The sequence below is a fragment of the Amaranthus tricolor genome, chromosome 12 (genome assembly GCF_026212465.1).
Source record: "Amaranthus tricolor cultivar Red isolate AtriRed21 chromosome 12, ASM2621246v1, whole genome shotgun sequence".
NCBI classification, from domain to species: domain Eukaryota; kingdom Viridiplantae; phylum Streptophyta; class Magnoliopsida; order Caryophyllales; family Amaranthaceae; genus Amaranthus; species Amaranthus tricolor.
The window spans coordinates 12,908,231-12,926,329 of record NC_080058.1 but is presented as its reverse complement, the minus strand read 5'-3'; the positions used below and the strand labels follow the sequence as shown (position 1 = coordinate 12,926,329).

General features: G+C 34.0%; 1 protein-coding gene across 1 annotated transcript; it reads left to right on the top strand.

Annotated features, from left to right (window-relative positions):
- LOC130828743 (uncharacterized) lies at nucleotides 1-17,688 on the top strand. The gene is made up of 6 exons (XM_057694707.1): nucleotides 1-390; nucleotides 699-889; nucleotides 6,170-6,215; nucleotides 13,239-13,318; nucleotides 13,393-13,509; nucleotides 17,069-17,688. The coding sequence occupies exons 1-6, from the start codon at nucleotides 168-170 to the stop codon at nucleotides 17,138-17,140; spliced, it is 729 nt and encodes a 242-aa protein (XP_057550690.1). The 5' UTR covers nucleotides 1-167; the 3' UTR covers nucleotides 17,141-17,688.
- Nucleotides 17,689-18,099: the final 411 nt, after the last annotated feature.

Sequence of the window (18,099 nt, the reverse complement as noted above, 5' to 3'; positions counted from 1 at the left end):
GTAGAGAGTAGTGTCTCAAGTAACGTGCTTAGAGAATTGAGAGTAGGTGGTCTCTTGTGGTTCTCTTATCCTAGGAAGACAACCGCCTATCATTTGATTCTAAGTGCTACTCCACCAAGCACCAAATTCATATTCCTGATTTTGTTCCTAAAACACAGTTGCAAACTATGGCTAGCTCGGCCTACCATTCTGCCATTAATCATCAACTTTCTCCATTGTTGAATAACTCTTCCTCTTTTGTTTCTCCTCAAACTACCCTCTTCATTCCTTCTTCACCCATTGAATTCCACAAATACCCTTTTAGAATCTCTTCTGAATTAGCTCCTAAAGCTCGAATTGTTGCCCGCCGAAAAGAGACTGTTCCTGTTCAGCAGCTTCAAAGACCTCTATGTAATATAATTTTGCTTTTTTCTACTCTTTTAAACCTTTTTTTTTCTTTTAGCATTTTCCCATATGTTTTTTCCCATTGAATCAGCTAATCGGTGTTCGAATTGATGGAAAATGGGAAAAATAGTTTTGTAGGAAATTGTTTACCCTAAAAAATCCCCTAATTCTTACTTGCACTTTTCCAATTGATTTTTTCTTTTTCTGCTGTATTTATTGATTGTTTTCTTGGATGTGATAATTTCAAATTTCACTTGGGATATAATTCTTTTCCCCCCCCTGTAATGGGGTTTGTTTGGTTTTGGCGATGACAGTGGATTATATGAGCTTGCCTGCAAGTCAATACTCAGTGTTGGATGCAGAGAGGATAGAGAGAGTGGATGAAACTACATTTAGGTGTTATGTTTACAGGTTTAAATTCTTCAGTTTCGAGGTTTGTCCTGTTTTGTTAGTTCGTGTGGAGGAGCAGCCTGATGGGTGTTGTATCAAGCTTTTATCCTGCAAGGTCTAATTTCTTACTTTCCTTTTGTTCCTTTAATAAGCAATTTCACTTTGTGTACTTCAAACATATAGGATTATGATTTTATTTTTCTGATTCATTTTTATTGTTAATTACTACTTTTTACATCCTTAGTCTCAAAAAGTTATTCTTATTATTTTCAACCCATGAAGTTGGTAAGATTTCTTTTAGTAAATCATCCTTTTTTACTTTCATTTTCCCATGAAAATATTGCATAAAACTTAGTTGATTCCAAGGAGTTAATGGAACTCACCGAAGAAAATCATAATGCTGAAATAAAACTGATTTGAGTTTTGAATATTGGTTTGTATTGCTTTATTATGATGGATACAACCTGTATTTATACAGAAACTGATAAGCTAAACTAGGAATTAAATAATTACATAATAAGAAACTTCCCTAAATAATACTAAGAAAATATTCTCCTAGTATTCTCCTTTCCTTACACTCCCCCTCAAGTTAGGTCGTCGGATCACCGATACCTAACTTGCACAATGTATCTTCAAAAGCGTTAGCTGTGACTCCTTTTGTTAGAATATCAGCTAGTTGATCTTTGGATTTTACATGAGGAAGACTGATGACTTGTTTCTCAAGTTTCTCCTTTATGAAATGTCTGTCTATTTCCACATGCTTTGTTCGATCATGTTGAACTGGGTTGCCTGAGATATTAATAGCTGCCTGGTTATCACAGAATAGTTTGCCTGCTTTTGTTGGTGGGAAATTCAGTGCACTTAAGAGTTTCTTGAGCCAGAGAATCTTTGTTATTGCTTTGGCTATACTCCTGAATTCTGCCTCGGCACTTGATAGAGCTACTACCTTCTGCTTTTTACTTCTCCAGGTAACCAAATTTCCTCCTACTAGGGTAAAGTACCTTGAAGTGGACTTCCTACTATCCCGATCACCTGCCCAGTCTGCATCTATGTAAGCCATGAGATCAAGATGATCATTTTTCTGAAAGAAGACACCTCTGCTACTAGTGCCCTTCAAATATCTAAGAATCCTCATTACTGCTTCCATATGTGGTACTTGTGGGAGATGCATGAATCTACTAATCATCCCAACAGCATATGAAATGTCGGGTCTAGTATGGGATAGGTAGATGAGTTTTCTCACCAACTTCTTATACTGTTCTTTATTGGCTAATTCTCCATCTTGTACTGTCTGAAGCCCATGGTTTGCTACAATTGGTGTTTCAGCTGGCTTACAATCAAGCACCCCAATTTCTGCTAGGAGGTCAAGTATATACTTCTTTTGATTGATGAAGATTTCCTGTTTTGACCTTAGAACTTTGATCCCAAGGAAATATTTTAGGTTACCAAGGTCTTTCATTTCGAACTCTTTAAACAACTTCTTTAGGTCACTAATCTCTTCTTCATTATTTCCAATGATGACCATATCGTCAACATAGATTATCAAGCAAGTAATCCGTCCTTTCCCTTTCTTCAAGAACAAAGTGTGATCGGAGTTACTTTACTCATAACCATTTTTTTCATTGTTGTAGTAAATCTACTAAACCATGCTCGCGGAGATTGTTTCAAGCCATACAATGCTTTCTTGAGTCTACACCCCTCTCCTGATCCATACTCATCTGAGAACCTCGGTGGTGCTTTCATATAGACTTCTTTGATTTCAGTATGGAGGAAGGCATTTTTTACATCGAGTTGGTATAACGGTCAATCTTTATTTGCAGCTACTGAGAACATAACTCTAATTGTATCAATCTTGGTAATTGGGGAAAATGTTTCTGAGTAATCTACCCCATATGTCTGAGTATAACCCTTAGCTACAAGTCGAGCTTTTTATCTCTCGATGGTCCCATCAACATGATATTTATTCGAGAACACCCATTTACGGCCTACTGTTTTCTTCCCTTTGGGTAACACACACTTCTCCAGTGTGTTGTTCTTTTTGAGGGCCGCTATTTCATCTTCCATAGCCCTTTGCCATTTCGGATTCTGGTGTGCTTCTTCTGTGTTTCGGGGTATAGAGCTTGAATATAGAGACGTATTAAAAGCAACAGCTGTTTGGGATAGGGTATCAACATTACCCTGATTAATGGGGTATCGAGACCGTTGTTCCTCAAACTCGGGATCATATCTCCTTGGTGGAATACCCCTCGTAATCCTTGGGGGTAACTCATATCTGCGAGGTAACTCAACACTAGGAACATCATTAGCAATATCAATCAAAGGATCAAGAATTAGCTCTTGTTCAGATTGTTCTCTAGATGCTTTAGATAGGGCAGGAGTAGTCTTAGGAGGAGGAAGTACCATATCGTCAGTGGAAACAGCTATGAGATTACCTACTTGGTCTGTAGGGTCATGATTAGTTATAGGATCTGGATTGATAATTGTAGGATATATTAACCAGCTTAAGTCATCATCACTCACAATCTCCCCCTGAGGACTAAGCTGGGGGTAGTAGTAGAACTCTCAAAGAAATCACAGTCTATGGTGGTATAGAGTTTGTTGTGGATTGGATCAAAACACCGATAGCCTTTATGAGTCACCCCATACCCAATAAAAACACATTTAATGGCACGAGGTTCAAGTTTGTTCCGAGCTTGTTTGGAAGGTGATATACAACACAACCAAATACTCGAGGGGGTAAGGAATGAGAAGATGGAATAGTAGTATGAGTTTGAAGTGTTTCTAAGGGAGTTTTGAAGTGGAGAGATTTTGTGGGGAGGCGATTAGTGAGGTAAGTGGCAGTGACCACTGCTTCTGGCCAAAAATGAGCTGGAATATGAGCTTTGAACATAAGTGCTCGGGTTATCTCAAGGAGTATACGGTTTTTCCGCTTAGCAACCCCGTTCTGTTGTGGAGTGTTTGGGCAAGTGGTTTGATGAATTAGGGCATGAGTTGAGATGAAGTTTTTCATGTCTAAGTTTTTGTATTCCCCCCATTTTCTGACCGGAGAATTTGAGGTTGGGTTCGAAATTAGGTTATGAGCATGTTATAGAATTTCACGAAAACATCAAAGACCTCAGATTTATGTTTCAAGAAGTACACCCAACTCATGCGAGTACAATCATCCACAAACAAGACAAAGTACGAACGTTCATGTGTATTAGATTCAGGAGATGGACCCAAACATCAAAGTGAATCAAAGCAAATGGTTTTACACTATGTGTCAGACTTGGAAAATAAGGGTGCTTATGACTCTTTGCTTGAACACATGCTTCACAAGTCAGGGGTACATTACAATTATTGAGAGACGAAAAGAGACGTTTCAGATACCCGATTGAAGGATGACCCAGACGCCGATGCCACATCTACAATTTATGATCATTAGACCCATGACCAAGCAAAGTGTGACCCTTTTGAGTCACCTCATCCACATAGTACAAGCCTCCCCTTTCAGTACCACGACCGATGATCTTACCTGTCTGAGCATCCTGCACAACATAATAAGTAGAAGACATGAGAACAGTGCAATTAAGCTCTTTAGTCAACTGACTAATAGACAACAATTTATGAGATAAACTGGGTATTAAAAGACAATTCTTTAAATTTAGAGATGGAGTGATATTGACAGGCCCAGCCTTATCTACAGGGACACACTCCCCATTTGAGGTTTGAATGTGGGTCCGAGGAGTAGAAATGGGAGAAATAATATCAGATGAGGCATAAGTCATAGTGTCTGTTGCCCCGCAATCAAAAAATCCAAGGGGAATTAGCTTGTGTACAAACAAAGCTCACTTTGTCTTTGGATTTGGAAGAAATTAAAGAAATTTGGTTAATCTCATGGGTTATGGGGGGTCCACCTTTTTTGTTGAATTGGAAAGAAGGCCCACTTTTTCATGGGGTAGTACGTAGGCTGCAATATTAAAACATCCTCCTCCTTTTACGGATGAAAGGCCAAACCTACCTCCCCCCTTTTCAAACTCCATTAATTCTCTCTCTCCACTCTTTGAACTCTATTGTCACCATGGGCACGATTGGGAAACTCTATGAGTGTAGTTTGTGATGGTAGCTGATCAGCCGACCGTTCAGCTGTAGTCCCTCCTTTCGCCACACCTTTGTCCGGTGGCTTTTTACCGAAGTATGTAGAAGCGACGGTTGTCCAATGGTGGGGGTATCCATGCTTTGTCGGAAGGGAAACAAATTGTACTGGAGCAAAAAAAACAGCATAGATGTTTCTGGTTTGTTAAGGGTTCTAGATCTTATTTGTTTCTGGATTATGAATCGGGTTGTTCTCCCGACACCGTTTATGGGTTTCTTTATCGGCAACTGGGCAAGAACACCGATATGGTAGGCCGTTGAAGCGTCGTCGGAAAATACCATCGCCTCTGATACCAGGAAGAAAATCATAATGCGGAAATAAAACTGATTTGAGTTTTGAATACTTAGTTTGTATTGCTTTATTATGGTGGATACAACCTACATTTATACAGGAACTAATAAGCTAAACTAGGAAGTAAATAATTACATAATAAGAAACTTCCCTAAATAATACTAAGAAAATATTCTCCTAGTATTCTCCTTTCCTACACTTATGCTAACTAGTCACCTTTAGGGTTTGTTTGGATGGAAGGAAATGGAGGGAAAGAAAGGGGAAGGATTTGGAGGGAGGAAGGATCCCTTGTTTGGATAACAAAATGGGAGGAAAGGGATTTAGAGGGGAGGGAATTGGAAGTACTTTTTGTTAAGGTTTCAATCTCTCCAAAGTGGGAAAGATTTGAAGGGAAAACTCCTATCCCCCTTCCTTTCCCTTCCGTTCCCTCCCAAACAAGAGCTACTTTTCTTCCATTTCTGTTCCCTTCCTTTCCCTTCCCTCTCTTCCCCTTCCCCTTCCCCTTCCCTTTCCCTCCCTTTCCTTTCTCTTTAAAATTATTATCCAAACTTAGCGTTAATCAATTTTATGACCTTGTGAAGGTTCCATTGCTAATACCCATTGTGTTACAATTTAACTAATGAGTGTAGGACTCTTGGCAATTTAAACAAGGAGTAAAAAACCTAATCCACTTTACAAGCCCAAAGGAGTTACACTACTAAAACGAATACCAATTGGTAGATGACAGAACATGATATAACTCATACAAATTCAACAAATTGTCATCCAAGCTTCTAATTCCTCTATAATTTGTCTAGTAACTCATTTTTAGATATAGTTAGTTCGTTGCATGTTACAAGAGTGGAAGTTCGTGTATGTGTTTATTTCTATGCTACTTTTATAGAAAGCTAATGTATGTTTACTTAGGCTTTTATAAAGTGGAGGCCTTAATCTCTTTTCTTATGAAATCTATTATATCATTTTTGACAGTTGGAGGGATCACCAATTGTGGTTGCACAAAATGACAAATTTGAGGGTAAGGAAGTTCTTGTACAAGTTTTTCTATAGCATTAGTTTGCATTTATAACCTTTTATTTTTAGTATGTTACTTTGAAAATCAAATGATGCTTAAAAGAGATACCTCAATCCTTGTGTCTATGACCATTAAATAATGTAGATTCATTTGTAGTAGAAGTACATGTTAAGAAACCATTTTAACCAAAAGATTAACCTGATGGTTAAGACTTCCAAGTATGTTATATATTCTATTACATTGCCTCACGTAAGAGTCCTTTGGACTAGAAGTGAAGATGCAATACATACCCTCTTTATACATGGTACAAATCATTCCACATGAAAAGATGAGGAGTTAATGAGATTCAAACCTGTTACCTATTTGTCACGTTGGCTCTAATACCATGTTAAGGTACCAACTTAACCAAAAGCTTAAGCTGATAGTTAAACCCCAAAAATATGTTATATACTCTACCAATATATTTAAATAATGGTTGTTGTATTGAATTTATCTACCACTTTTGGAATTGGTATGACTACATGAAGTGTATACAAGCATGTAGCCATGTAGCTCTTAGTTGCCACATTAGTTTCTTAGTTGCCACTATTTAGCAAGCAATATTGTCTTACTTGTTTTTTATGTATAAGAAAAAGTTTAATCAAGTGGAATCTTGTTTGATTCGTTTTGATGTATATTTTTTCATAGATTTTGTCCGAGCCCACTTTTTAAGGCCAGCTGGATTAGATTTTACTGGTTATCTCGTCCTTGATCACCTATACTCTCTTTGTCTTATGAATTCACTTTATTTTTCTTACCTAAAGCTCTAATTAATAATGGTTTTGAAACTTCCATAATGTTTGAGTTCCTTGTTGAATTATCAAGGCTTTCTCTAAAGAAGATTGAAAGCTTCATCTGTGTGATGTCACATAGTAGTGTGTAATAAGCGTATTTATATTATGAAACAGTTGGCTGAAAACTATAAGAAAGGATTTTGTTCATTTATAAGGTCAAAAGTAGGAGTTGAGCGATTTGAAGACATAAGGTCTTTCGTCAGTTGTGGAACATGATCAAGTTAAAATGATGTAGTGTTGACACTAGTTTTTTGGTTTCTTTAAAGTAGTACATAACTGTTACACCCCCATAATTAGGTTAAGCTTTAAGGACACTTTTGAAGGGAAAAACATGAATTAAGTCCTAATCATAGAATAATTAGTGCCAAATCTATTTCTAAGTAATAAATGTAAGACGAAACAAGCTCATAAAATAACTTAGTAGTTTAAACGAAATTAAACAAATTTAAGTAATTAGTTTACGTAACAAAGGATACATTGTACATTTTTCAACAAGTCAAATCTCAACATAATCAATTCATAGGTTTATTTGCCAATGTCATCTTGGTACCATCAATTTTTGGTTTTTTAACTTATTGCTCAGGTTCTCCTTTCTCCTTTTGAAATCAACCAATATTAAAAGTATATCAAGTTACACCACCAATATTATTGTATCCTTCGTATTTTTTCTCATTAATAAAACATGAATATTTCTCCTTTTGGAATCAACAAATATTAAAAGTATATCAAGTTACACCACCAATATCATTACATAAATATAATAAAAATACATAACTTTAATAATAGAAAAATCATAGTAGTATATACTTGCGTGATAAATATCATCAAACAGTTAACAAATTCATACATCACATTCGTTCACATATCACATAAAAAGTCATATAATAATAACTTGATATACTAAATAGATGGGCATCAAAAATTACCTTTTAAGGCATCTAGATTATCACACATATGCTTCTAAAACCGATCATTTATGAAAATTAATGGTTTTTAAAAGAAATAAGTTTACGAGAACCAAAATGAAAAATAAAGAAGAAAGAGAAGAATAATAGAGATTAAAGTAGAGAATGAAAATGGTTTGAATAAATAGTATAAACTTTCAATTGATGAAAAAATAAATGAGACTTATAAATGGTTAAGGGAAGTTAAGAAGGATGTTGAGAGTCAGAAAGAAAATGGTTGAGAGTAGTTTAAAAGGATGTAGTGAGTGGTTTTTATTCAAAAAAAAAAAAAGCTATTTTGAAATTAGACTTTTTACATGTAATAAATAAATTAATTAACTTAAAATTTTTTGAAATAATACATACACTCCTTAAAATAAAAGTTTGTCCTCAAACTTAAAGTTAAGAAATCAAAAACACACGATGAAAGTGTGTAATCTTGTTTATATACTCGAAACTTGGCCAAGAACTTACTATTTAAAAGGCAAGAAATAAATGACTCGCTAAAATAATTTATGAAAGAATTTGCGTTGGGTGGGTTGCTTCTTACATCATCTTGCGAGTCAACCAAACGCGGGTAAAGATATCTAAAAGCGCAATATATATAATAAAATAAATGTAAGATATCAAATAGGCTAAGTAGTACTTAAACAAATATCACATAAAATCCTTTCGAATCATGCTTCTAAAACTAACTATTGATTTAGTTAATTTATTTATCTACGCTAAGTTCATTTTGATATAAACTTATTTTATCCTATTTATTTTAAATAATTTTAACTATTATTTGCCCATTTTATCTTAAATCTAATACCTTGATGTCACTTTGTAGTTTGCACCCCTATAATAAGGTCCAAGACTTAAGAACACTTTTATGGGAAAAACATGAATCAAGTCCTAATCATGTAAGAGTTATCTCTACATATATTTCTAAGAAATAAACGTATGACTAAACAAACTTAGAAAATAACTTGTACTTTCTCTGTTACCTTACACTTGCTATATTTCTTTTTGCACGTAATTCAATGTATGTTTTGATATTTATTATCTTTATTTTGACTAATCGACAAATTATGAAAAATTACATATTATAAAACTATGTTTTAAGAAGAATAAAACAAGATCCCATATGATTGTATTATTTCTTATGCATGAGTCGAAATTACCGAAATAAGATTGGAGATGAATAGTGTTACTATTTAAATGTAGCTAGTAATGTGGAATGGAGGATGTAGTTTAAACCGAACTAAACAGGTCTTAAAACATAGAAAAGTTTCAAGCCGAAATTTAATCCTTATGAATATTTAACACGACGAAAAACGAAATGTTTTTACTAAGAACTAGTTTGCTTCTATGAGTGATTTCTAGGTGAATCTGATATAGGTTGGCTATGTATTAAACAAGAACCAAACTATAAACACATGTTTGTATTTTGAAGTTTCGAATTCAATAAATAAGGCTGATTAGTTTCTATTATAATGGAATTATTTTGTGATTTTTGTGGTTTGAAACAAGGAAAATTAAGAAAGATATGTTGATTGAACAACTTAAAAATGGCTGAACCAAAGGTTTAATTTCGATACAGAATTCACCACGAAATTAAAGCTATGGGCTCCTAAGAATACATTCAATCTTTAGCTAAAAGAATGAAAAGCAAAAGAACTTCAACTTACTTTCAACAACTCCAAGTTAAAATTAAATTGCAAAGAAAGAACAAGAAATGCTCAAAGGTTGTTTGTATTAAAGATGTAATGGAAGTGAGGGAATTACAAGAGAGCAAGTAGCCTATTTATACTAAAGAATTTAGCTACCAAAGATTTCAACTTGCAAGAAAAATCTGAATATTACACAAAAGCAAGCTCTCAACAGCTATATTTTTAAATCTAGTGGATAAAAGCAAGTTTCCAACAGCTATATTTTGAAATCTAGAGGATATTTGGAAATAAAGTGATTGGCTTGATTTGAATTGATTTGCAAATGTCCTTCAATAATCTTCATATATCCTTGATGATTTTCAGCCATTTTGTTGATTTTATGGCTGAATGTTTTGCTTCAATTCTTGCTTCGCACGCTTTGTAAATTTCGAACCCATTTGAGCCAAAAATTAAATACTAGACTTAAAAGAAAATTACAACTCAACTAACTAAACATGAGACATGATTAAGCTTGATCCTGAACTTGACTTAATCATTTCTAAAGGACTCAAATATTTGAAATGAAATAAAAGACTCAAATTAATGAAGACTTAGTTCATGACTACGAAATTAAAGGGCTTGACATTTGGACTTTGAATTTGAGCGTCTTCTGTTTGATGTATCATTGTATTGATCTTAGCTAGCTCCTGAGAATTAGATGTAGGTGATCCTACATCAAAATCTCACTCTATATTCCCAAAGAGTCAATAATTTGCAAATAAGAATGCAAGAAAAAAGAGAGAATGCTCTTAAAATCATTAAATTGAGTAACTGCAGCTCCACCCCGTAAAAAATAAAAGTTGAAATAATTTAAGAAAAATTATATGCAATAGAGTTGACAAATTAGTTTTACACATAATAAAGAAATAGCACGTAAACTCATTTAATTTATCTGAAATTTAACATTGATCAATCACATTTTTTTCCAATTATTATTTGAGGGAACGAGAACGCCGATAGGTCGGGGCTTTACCCCTATACCTTCTTCAATAAGGAGGTCGTCATCTCAAATAATCAAGGCCAACAGAGTAGTCTCGAGTAATCTAGTTTACACACCCCTTTTACTCGGATCACAACAAATATTTGTATAAAGTATTAGAAAAACATGTTGGCATATATACTAGTTGTTCAACACTCCTACACTTGGATCACAACAAGTAGAAAGACTTTATTTCCTTCATGTTTTACTTTAAGCGATTAATATATGCTATAATTAATTTAAGTAACAAAGGATACATTGTACATTTTTCAATTAATCATCATAATTTCCCAATCAATGAAATCAAATCTCAACATAATCAATTCATGGGTTCATTTGCCAATGCATTTTTGTACCTTTAGTTTTTACTTACTGTTCATATTCTAGTATTAATCATAATAATTTGATCAACAAACTTCATATTTATTTGCCATCTTTATCACTGTATCATCTGTTTCTTTTATTAATAAACCATAAACATTTCTCCTTTTGGAATCAACTAATATTTGTATATCAGGTACACTAGCAATATCATTACATAAATAAAATATAAATAACACATCTTTAAATAATAGAAAATACAAGCAGTAATTTTAAATATCATCAACCAAATAATAACTTTATACGTAACATTCGTTCACATATCACATAAAAAGTCATGTAATAATAACGGGATATGTTAAATAGATGAACATTGAAAATTATCTATTGAAGCTTTTAAATCATCATACATATGCTTCTGGTACCGTTCTTTTACGAGAATTAATGGTTTTTAAAAGAATAAAGTTCATGAGAACAAAAATGAAAAATAAAGAAGGAAGAAAAGAAGTATAAAGTAGAAGATGAAAATGGAGTGAATAAAAGGCAATAATACTATGAACATTCAATTATAAGAATGGTTAATGGAAGTTAAGAAGGATATTGGGAGTTAAAGAAAATGTTTGTGGAAAGTTAAATAGGATGTAATTGGTAATTTTATTCAAAAAAAGTATTTTGAAATTAGATGTTATTTACATTTATTAAATAAATTAGGTGATTAATTTTAGAGATTTTGAATATTACAGTAACAAATTATAATAGATATATAACAGTACTTCCACATAGTGTGTTTACATTTGCTTAAACGAAGAAGTTGGTATGTGGAGTGATTATTGCGCAGGTTAATTTATTACGTGATGATTGTAGAGATGTAAACATAAACTAAGGATGGTAATGGTTGTCTCAAATCGAATTATGTACACTATTCAAATCAAAGTCCTACTTTTTTCACCTCTTACATTGATTCGGATTCGGATTTTATGCCCTCCGATTTTGACTCGGACTCTCGTACCTTCGACTAAGTCGAATTATAATATCTTTTTCCGAGAATCAAATTTGTTTAACAATACTAAAAAATGCAACAATAATGTTTTTTGAGTAGACTATGATTTGCTCACGTAACAAATAAAGTTCAATCAATTCAACTTAATTACTTGAATATGCTTCTACTTAATTACAAAAAGAAAACAATAATGATGTCTTTTGACTAGGCACGTCAACGTATTAATAGTGTTAAGAGTTTTTGGGGAAAATCTTCTATGATGAGTCCAATAATTGTACCACCAATTGTAAATGAATAAACAAGAGTTAAAATAGGCACATTTATATGTGTATATCAATCCTACAAATTTCAAATTTCTATAGAAAATGAATATTTAAACAAAAGCGAAGTCGAATGTTGTTTTGTATTGGAGTCAGAGTTGGAGTCGAGTTAGTTAATTTTTTTTGAGATCCAACTCCGATTCGGAGTCGGATTATAGAATGGTATTAGCCACTTTTTTCACCTGCATATTGTTGTACATGGAAAATAGTTCTACACTGACACTTGCACTTTGTTTTGACAAAGGAAAATAGAGGGTAAGGAAGGGGAGTGATTTAGAGAGATGAAAAATCCTTTGTTTGGATAACAAGTTGAGAGAGGGAGGGATTTGGAGGGATATTGATGCATAATAAACATTGACTTTCTTTATAAATTACATACATGTCCTTTTTTAATATTCTAGAAGTGAAGTGATACATTACCTAGTACTACAACAATGTGTACAATGCCTATTTTCATGTAATAAAAAGGGTGAGTAGGACTCATGATTTTCTTTTCCAATATTTCCAACTTTAGAAAGATTTTGTTTATTAGAAATAAAAGAACATAAATTCTTAAAAATTCCCTTCATTTCTTTCCTTTTCAACTCAATTTCTATTCAAACTGGGATGAATTTTTTCTTCCCCTTCTATGCCTTTTTTCATATCCTTAATAGATTTTTGTTGTCTCCCTTTCTCTCCTTTTTCCTCCCTTTCCCTCCTATTCCTTCTTTTCCTTTTCCTCCTAAATTGCTATTTAAACATAATTGTTGGACTTCCAGACTGACTCTATGGGACTGCATGTCTGCACTGTACTTGTATAAGTTCCACAATAGCTTATCTTACATGCAGACCTTCTCATTGCATCTTTGGCATGTTAAATTCTCTTTTCTTGTTTTGAGTCCTTGTGTCATGCTATTTCAGGAGTGCGTTGACATTGATTTGGTATGGGAATGCAGCTTCCATGGTGAATCGTATATCTTGTGATGGAAAGCAAAACAATGGAATGCAGCAGCTAACTTCTGATGCAATTATTGAGGTGAGGTTTTGCTGAAATTATGCATCATTTCTTACTGAATGTTCTTGGTTTGCAAACACTTATGTGGATTTCAGGTCAGCATTGATGTACCATTTCCATTTCGGGGAATTCCAGTACAAATGATTGAATCAAGTGGATCACGAGTACTTGAGCAGATACTTGGGCTTATGCTTCCTCGCTTTATGGCACAGGTTTGTGAATTTTGTTTCAATTTGATTACCGAGTTGTTGTAGCTTAATGTTTTGTTTGGATTGAAGGAAATGGAGGGAAAGGATTAGGAGGGAATTGGAGGGATGTATTATCTTCCATTTGGATATAGAATGACGAGAGAAGAGATTCGAAGGGATGACATCCTTCATTGAGAGAAACAATCTTTCCTTCAATGGAGAGATTTGGAATGAAAACTCATCTCTTCCTAGCCTTTCTCTTCCCTTCCCCTCCTTCTTTCCTTCCTTTTTCCTTATCCAAAGTCCCAACACACTCTAAGAGTAATGAGTCATATGCTTATTACTACTAGCCATTTTTAAAAGTTAAAGGTTCAAGTGATGAAGTGAATCACTAACTAAATACACTTAAATCCGCTATCTAAAAGTGCGTAAGTTGGATATGTGCTTTAGGTTTCCGTACTTCATCGCTCATTTATTCATTAGAAATCTTGTATGGAGGAGAAGATAGGGTTCTTTGAAGGGTGGATGTTTTTGGTAGTTGTAGTTACAATTCTACCTTATGGTGCTAGCATGATTGTTGTTCCTCAATAATTCGGTTTGTGGTGATGACTTACAACACTTCTTATTTTAAATATTCATAGTCTTCTTTGTTCTTGCTTCAAAAGAAACTTTGTGAAATCGAAAAGGCATCCTTTCCTTTACAAGTGGCAAAGTGAAGAAATCATTTGGATCTAAATGATTGAAACGCCAACACAATCTCAATAGCCTAGAAAGTTAGAGGATGAAGGACGTGTTGTTGAAGACTTAAAGAGCAATATATGTTTCTTCTATATGTTTCCTGGAATATCTATAATTTATCTTAAGCTAAGTATGAGATTTTACGGAATTTAGTACTCAGAGTCCAAGGGTAAGAATTAGGACCTTTATGGGTAGTTTCCTATTAAGGCCTTGCCTAGATTGGGTGGACTATAGAGTAAAAAGTAAGCCCCATCATATTAGTATGGAATCAAGGGAAATAGTTGGGCCCATAAATTTTCCCCCGAATCATTGAGTAATGGAATTCTCCACCCTACCCCAAGTATTAATTTACAACAGACTAAACTCAAAATTGTCTGCCTCTTCATCTTCACACCATTTCTGTACTGGTGGATCTCAAACAAAAAAATAAATTGCCAAAAAATTCTCTCTCTTGCTCTAAGATCTGGAAAAATCTAACATTTCCCTTGTAAGAATTCCAAACCGTATCAATTTTTATCCAACAATTATTTCCTCCATTAAAATGTTCTCCTTGGCTTCTTCACGCATTAAAATGTACCCCAAATTCATTTGTTGAATTCCAGGCGAGAATAAATGTTTATAAAACAATGATAGTGATATGAAATGTTTAAGAAAGTTTAAATAAATGTTCAAAAGTGATTTCAAGCTTCGGGCAATTAAACTTCAACAACATAACAATAATATATCTTCATCGGAAAAGATTGGGTGGTAAGTGAAATTAGTTCCGTTGAATAGTGCTCATTATCACAGAAATGACATTATGTACATCGTAATAAGGTATTTTTAAGAGGATACGTCCTTTTGGATGATAGTAATTATCTTTAATTATGCATAAAAAAGAATAAAGCAAGTGATTTGAATATTGTAAACAATAAAGTATGCGGCTAATATGTGATAAAACCCTTAAGGGCCATGGTAGCAGACAATTGTTCTTTGTTAACCTGTTCTCTTAATTTGTAACGCCTCCTAGATCAGTTTTTTGTCACAAAATTTGACACTTCCATGTTTAGAGAAAAGTCGACACGCCATTCTCTATTGTTTTATTCTTCTCTAGTAGCCTCAACTTTGGGAGTTGTTTTCCAAATTTGATCCTATATCACTTACTACTTACTACTTACTGAGCTGGTAAATTGCCCTGCCTTTTATTTTTAACTCTTTCCTCTCCTTTCTATGACCCTCACTTGGAAATCCTTTTTTAGAGCTTCTGAAATAGAAGTATTCAGAATTTGGTAGGGGAGCTTGATATCCTTATAGATATGCTTATTACCTTTTTGTCTGATTACCCAAAACCTCTGCCTTCTGGAAATTTTGAAATTTATATTCCTGGATCACTGGCTAAAATACCTCATGGCTCGAACAATTTAACCATCATCAATGCCCCGTCACTCCCTTACTTAAGCCAACAACTAATGTAGTATTATAGGACAAAGAACTACATTATGCACAATTGACTGTCCATTTGGAGTGGAAAATATTCTTGTCATGATTGAATTTCATCTGTTCAGTACGTTCCTTTTCACAACAATAAGACATCAATTAGTGTTGCTTACTTATGGTGAGGTACCATGAAATGGACAGCCAAAGGATGTTTATGCTTTACATTAATTTTGTCAGCTTAGTTTGAGGTACCTTGATGTAAAAGCGTGGCTCAAATGGAGTGTAAAGGGAATTTTGTGACTAAGATTTTATATGGGTTTGAAACATCAAATGATAGTCATTTGTGATTAAGAAAATGGGTGTAGACTGGAATATCTTCTGGAAGACGTGTTTTCAATTGTAGAAGAATAAATATAAGTTTGAGAAAGGTAAATGCATCAAGCTCAAAGTAAATAGATAAGAAGTACATCTACAGTTAGAATAAACCATCCCTTCTATTCCATCTATTGACCCGTTTACCGGAAATCCAATTAACAAAGATTTGAGCATTTTGTTTTCCAACGCTCTCGTTCGAACAAATAAGGTGCAGGTTGATTTCATGGGTCTCCATCTCCAAAGTGCAACAACCTAGACAACTCAATAGATGACTTTGGCTTCAAATTTATCTTTCATCTTTGTCTTTAAAACCTAATCCCTATTCTAATTTTTCCTGTTTTTGATCTTATTCTCCTAAGAAAACGAGTATGGAGGGTGGGAAATGGGAATGTGTGACAGAGATTGTTTCCTATGTGCTTCTCAACTAGTTTCATAATCTGAAACATTCATACCTAAGCCACAATTGTGAAACGTTTCAAAAGCATTCTGTTTCAAAAACGCGCGAGACTCGATTTGCGTGGAGAGTGAAGAGTATAAGTCTAGGGTCAGACTTCAGAGGTTGGTAAAGATGACCTGGATACACATAACAATAATGCCAATATCTTAATCCCAACATGGGAAAAGACCACTTAGACCTATTGAGCTGAAATAATATGTAGAGAAAATGGGTTCGCGGGAGCATATAACACTAGAAAAATGGAAGAGGAGGATGTCTATTGGAGGACTGCTATATGTAAATTCAGGCTCTATACAGCCCACTATCGGATGAGGTTTAACACTTTAGCGTTATATTGGTTTGGGTCTCCTTGTCCAACCACGCTAAGAACAATTAATGATTGCATATCTCGCCTGAAACTCAAAATTGAGATTCATGACTTTACTCTTGAGTCTTGCTGGTTCTGTTTACCCTTCAGCGTTCAGGCTTTAGACAAAGATCCATATCAATGTACGTGATTCACCTGGGACCTCTATACCTACAATCAACCTTATTCCCAACTTAGTTCTGGTGTACTTCTTACTTATGTTCATTGGACTGATTCAATTGTTTGTACAGCTTGTTAAGGATTATCAAGCATGGGCTTCAGGGGATACCTCAAGGCAGCCTCTTGGAACTGGTCAGATTTGAGCTCGCAAGTCGCAACTAATACTTTTCTGTCACTTCGTCTTCTGTATTGTACAAATCTACAAGTGTTTGTTTTATTGTCCCTAAACTACAACAAATATGAAACTGTTTCTAGTTTGCTTCCTTTCTCATTACAAAATGCAATACTTGTTTGTGTACTTTGCTGTGAAACAAGCGTCTCACGCCCTCTTCTGGACCAAAAGTTTTACCAATGTTTATTATAGTCTTCTTGATCATATTAAGATCGTGTTCGGTATCAAATTTTGAAGGCGGAAACTGAATAAATTTAATGTATCCATCTGATTTTGTTTGGTTGGTGAAAGTAGCAAAAACTGATTGTTCAGGATAACTAATACCCATGATTTGTTACCTGATCAATCGTTATTATATTATATTAATTTGACTTAAAGTTGCCCTCATTTTGTGTGAAGTGTGCGAATGTAGTGTCTTTTGTCACATCGTAAGACGAGTCCATATAATAGCCCATTTCTTCAATTGATTACTTTAAAATCATAAGTAATCGTTTTAAGCTTATAAGTGATAATTCTAAGACTATAAAAAGCAATTATATTAAAATTATAAGTAATCACTTTAACATTATAAATGATTATTTTAAGACAAAAAATGTATATTGGGTCATCTCAATAGAGATAGTCTCACTATGAAACTGTCTCATTTAAGAATTAGTATTATCACATATTTCACATTTTGGAGTATTAAGCTCTTTTGTCGATTTTTGTGTCATCTCAATAGAAATGGTCTCACTATGAGACTGTCTCATTTAAGAATTAGTATTATCACATATTTCACATTTTGGAGTATTAAGCTCTTTTGTCGATTTTTGTGTCATGCCTTGAATGCGTGCCATAAACGCTAAAAATAAGAGATCCTTGATGCGAAAATGTGAAACAAATAAGCAATTTTAACAAAAAAAAATAAAATAAAATAAGCTTTGGGTAAAC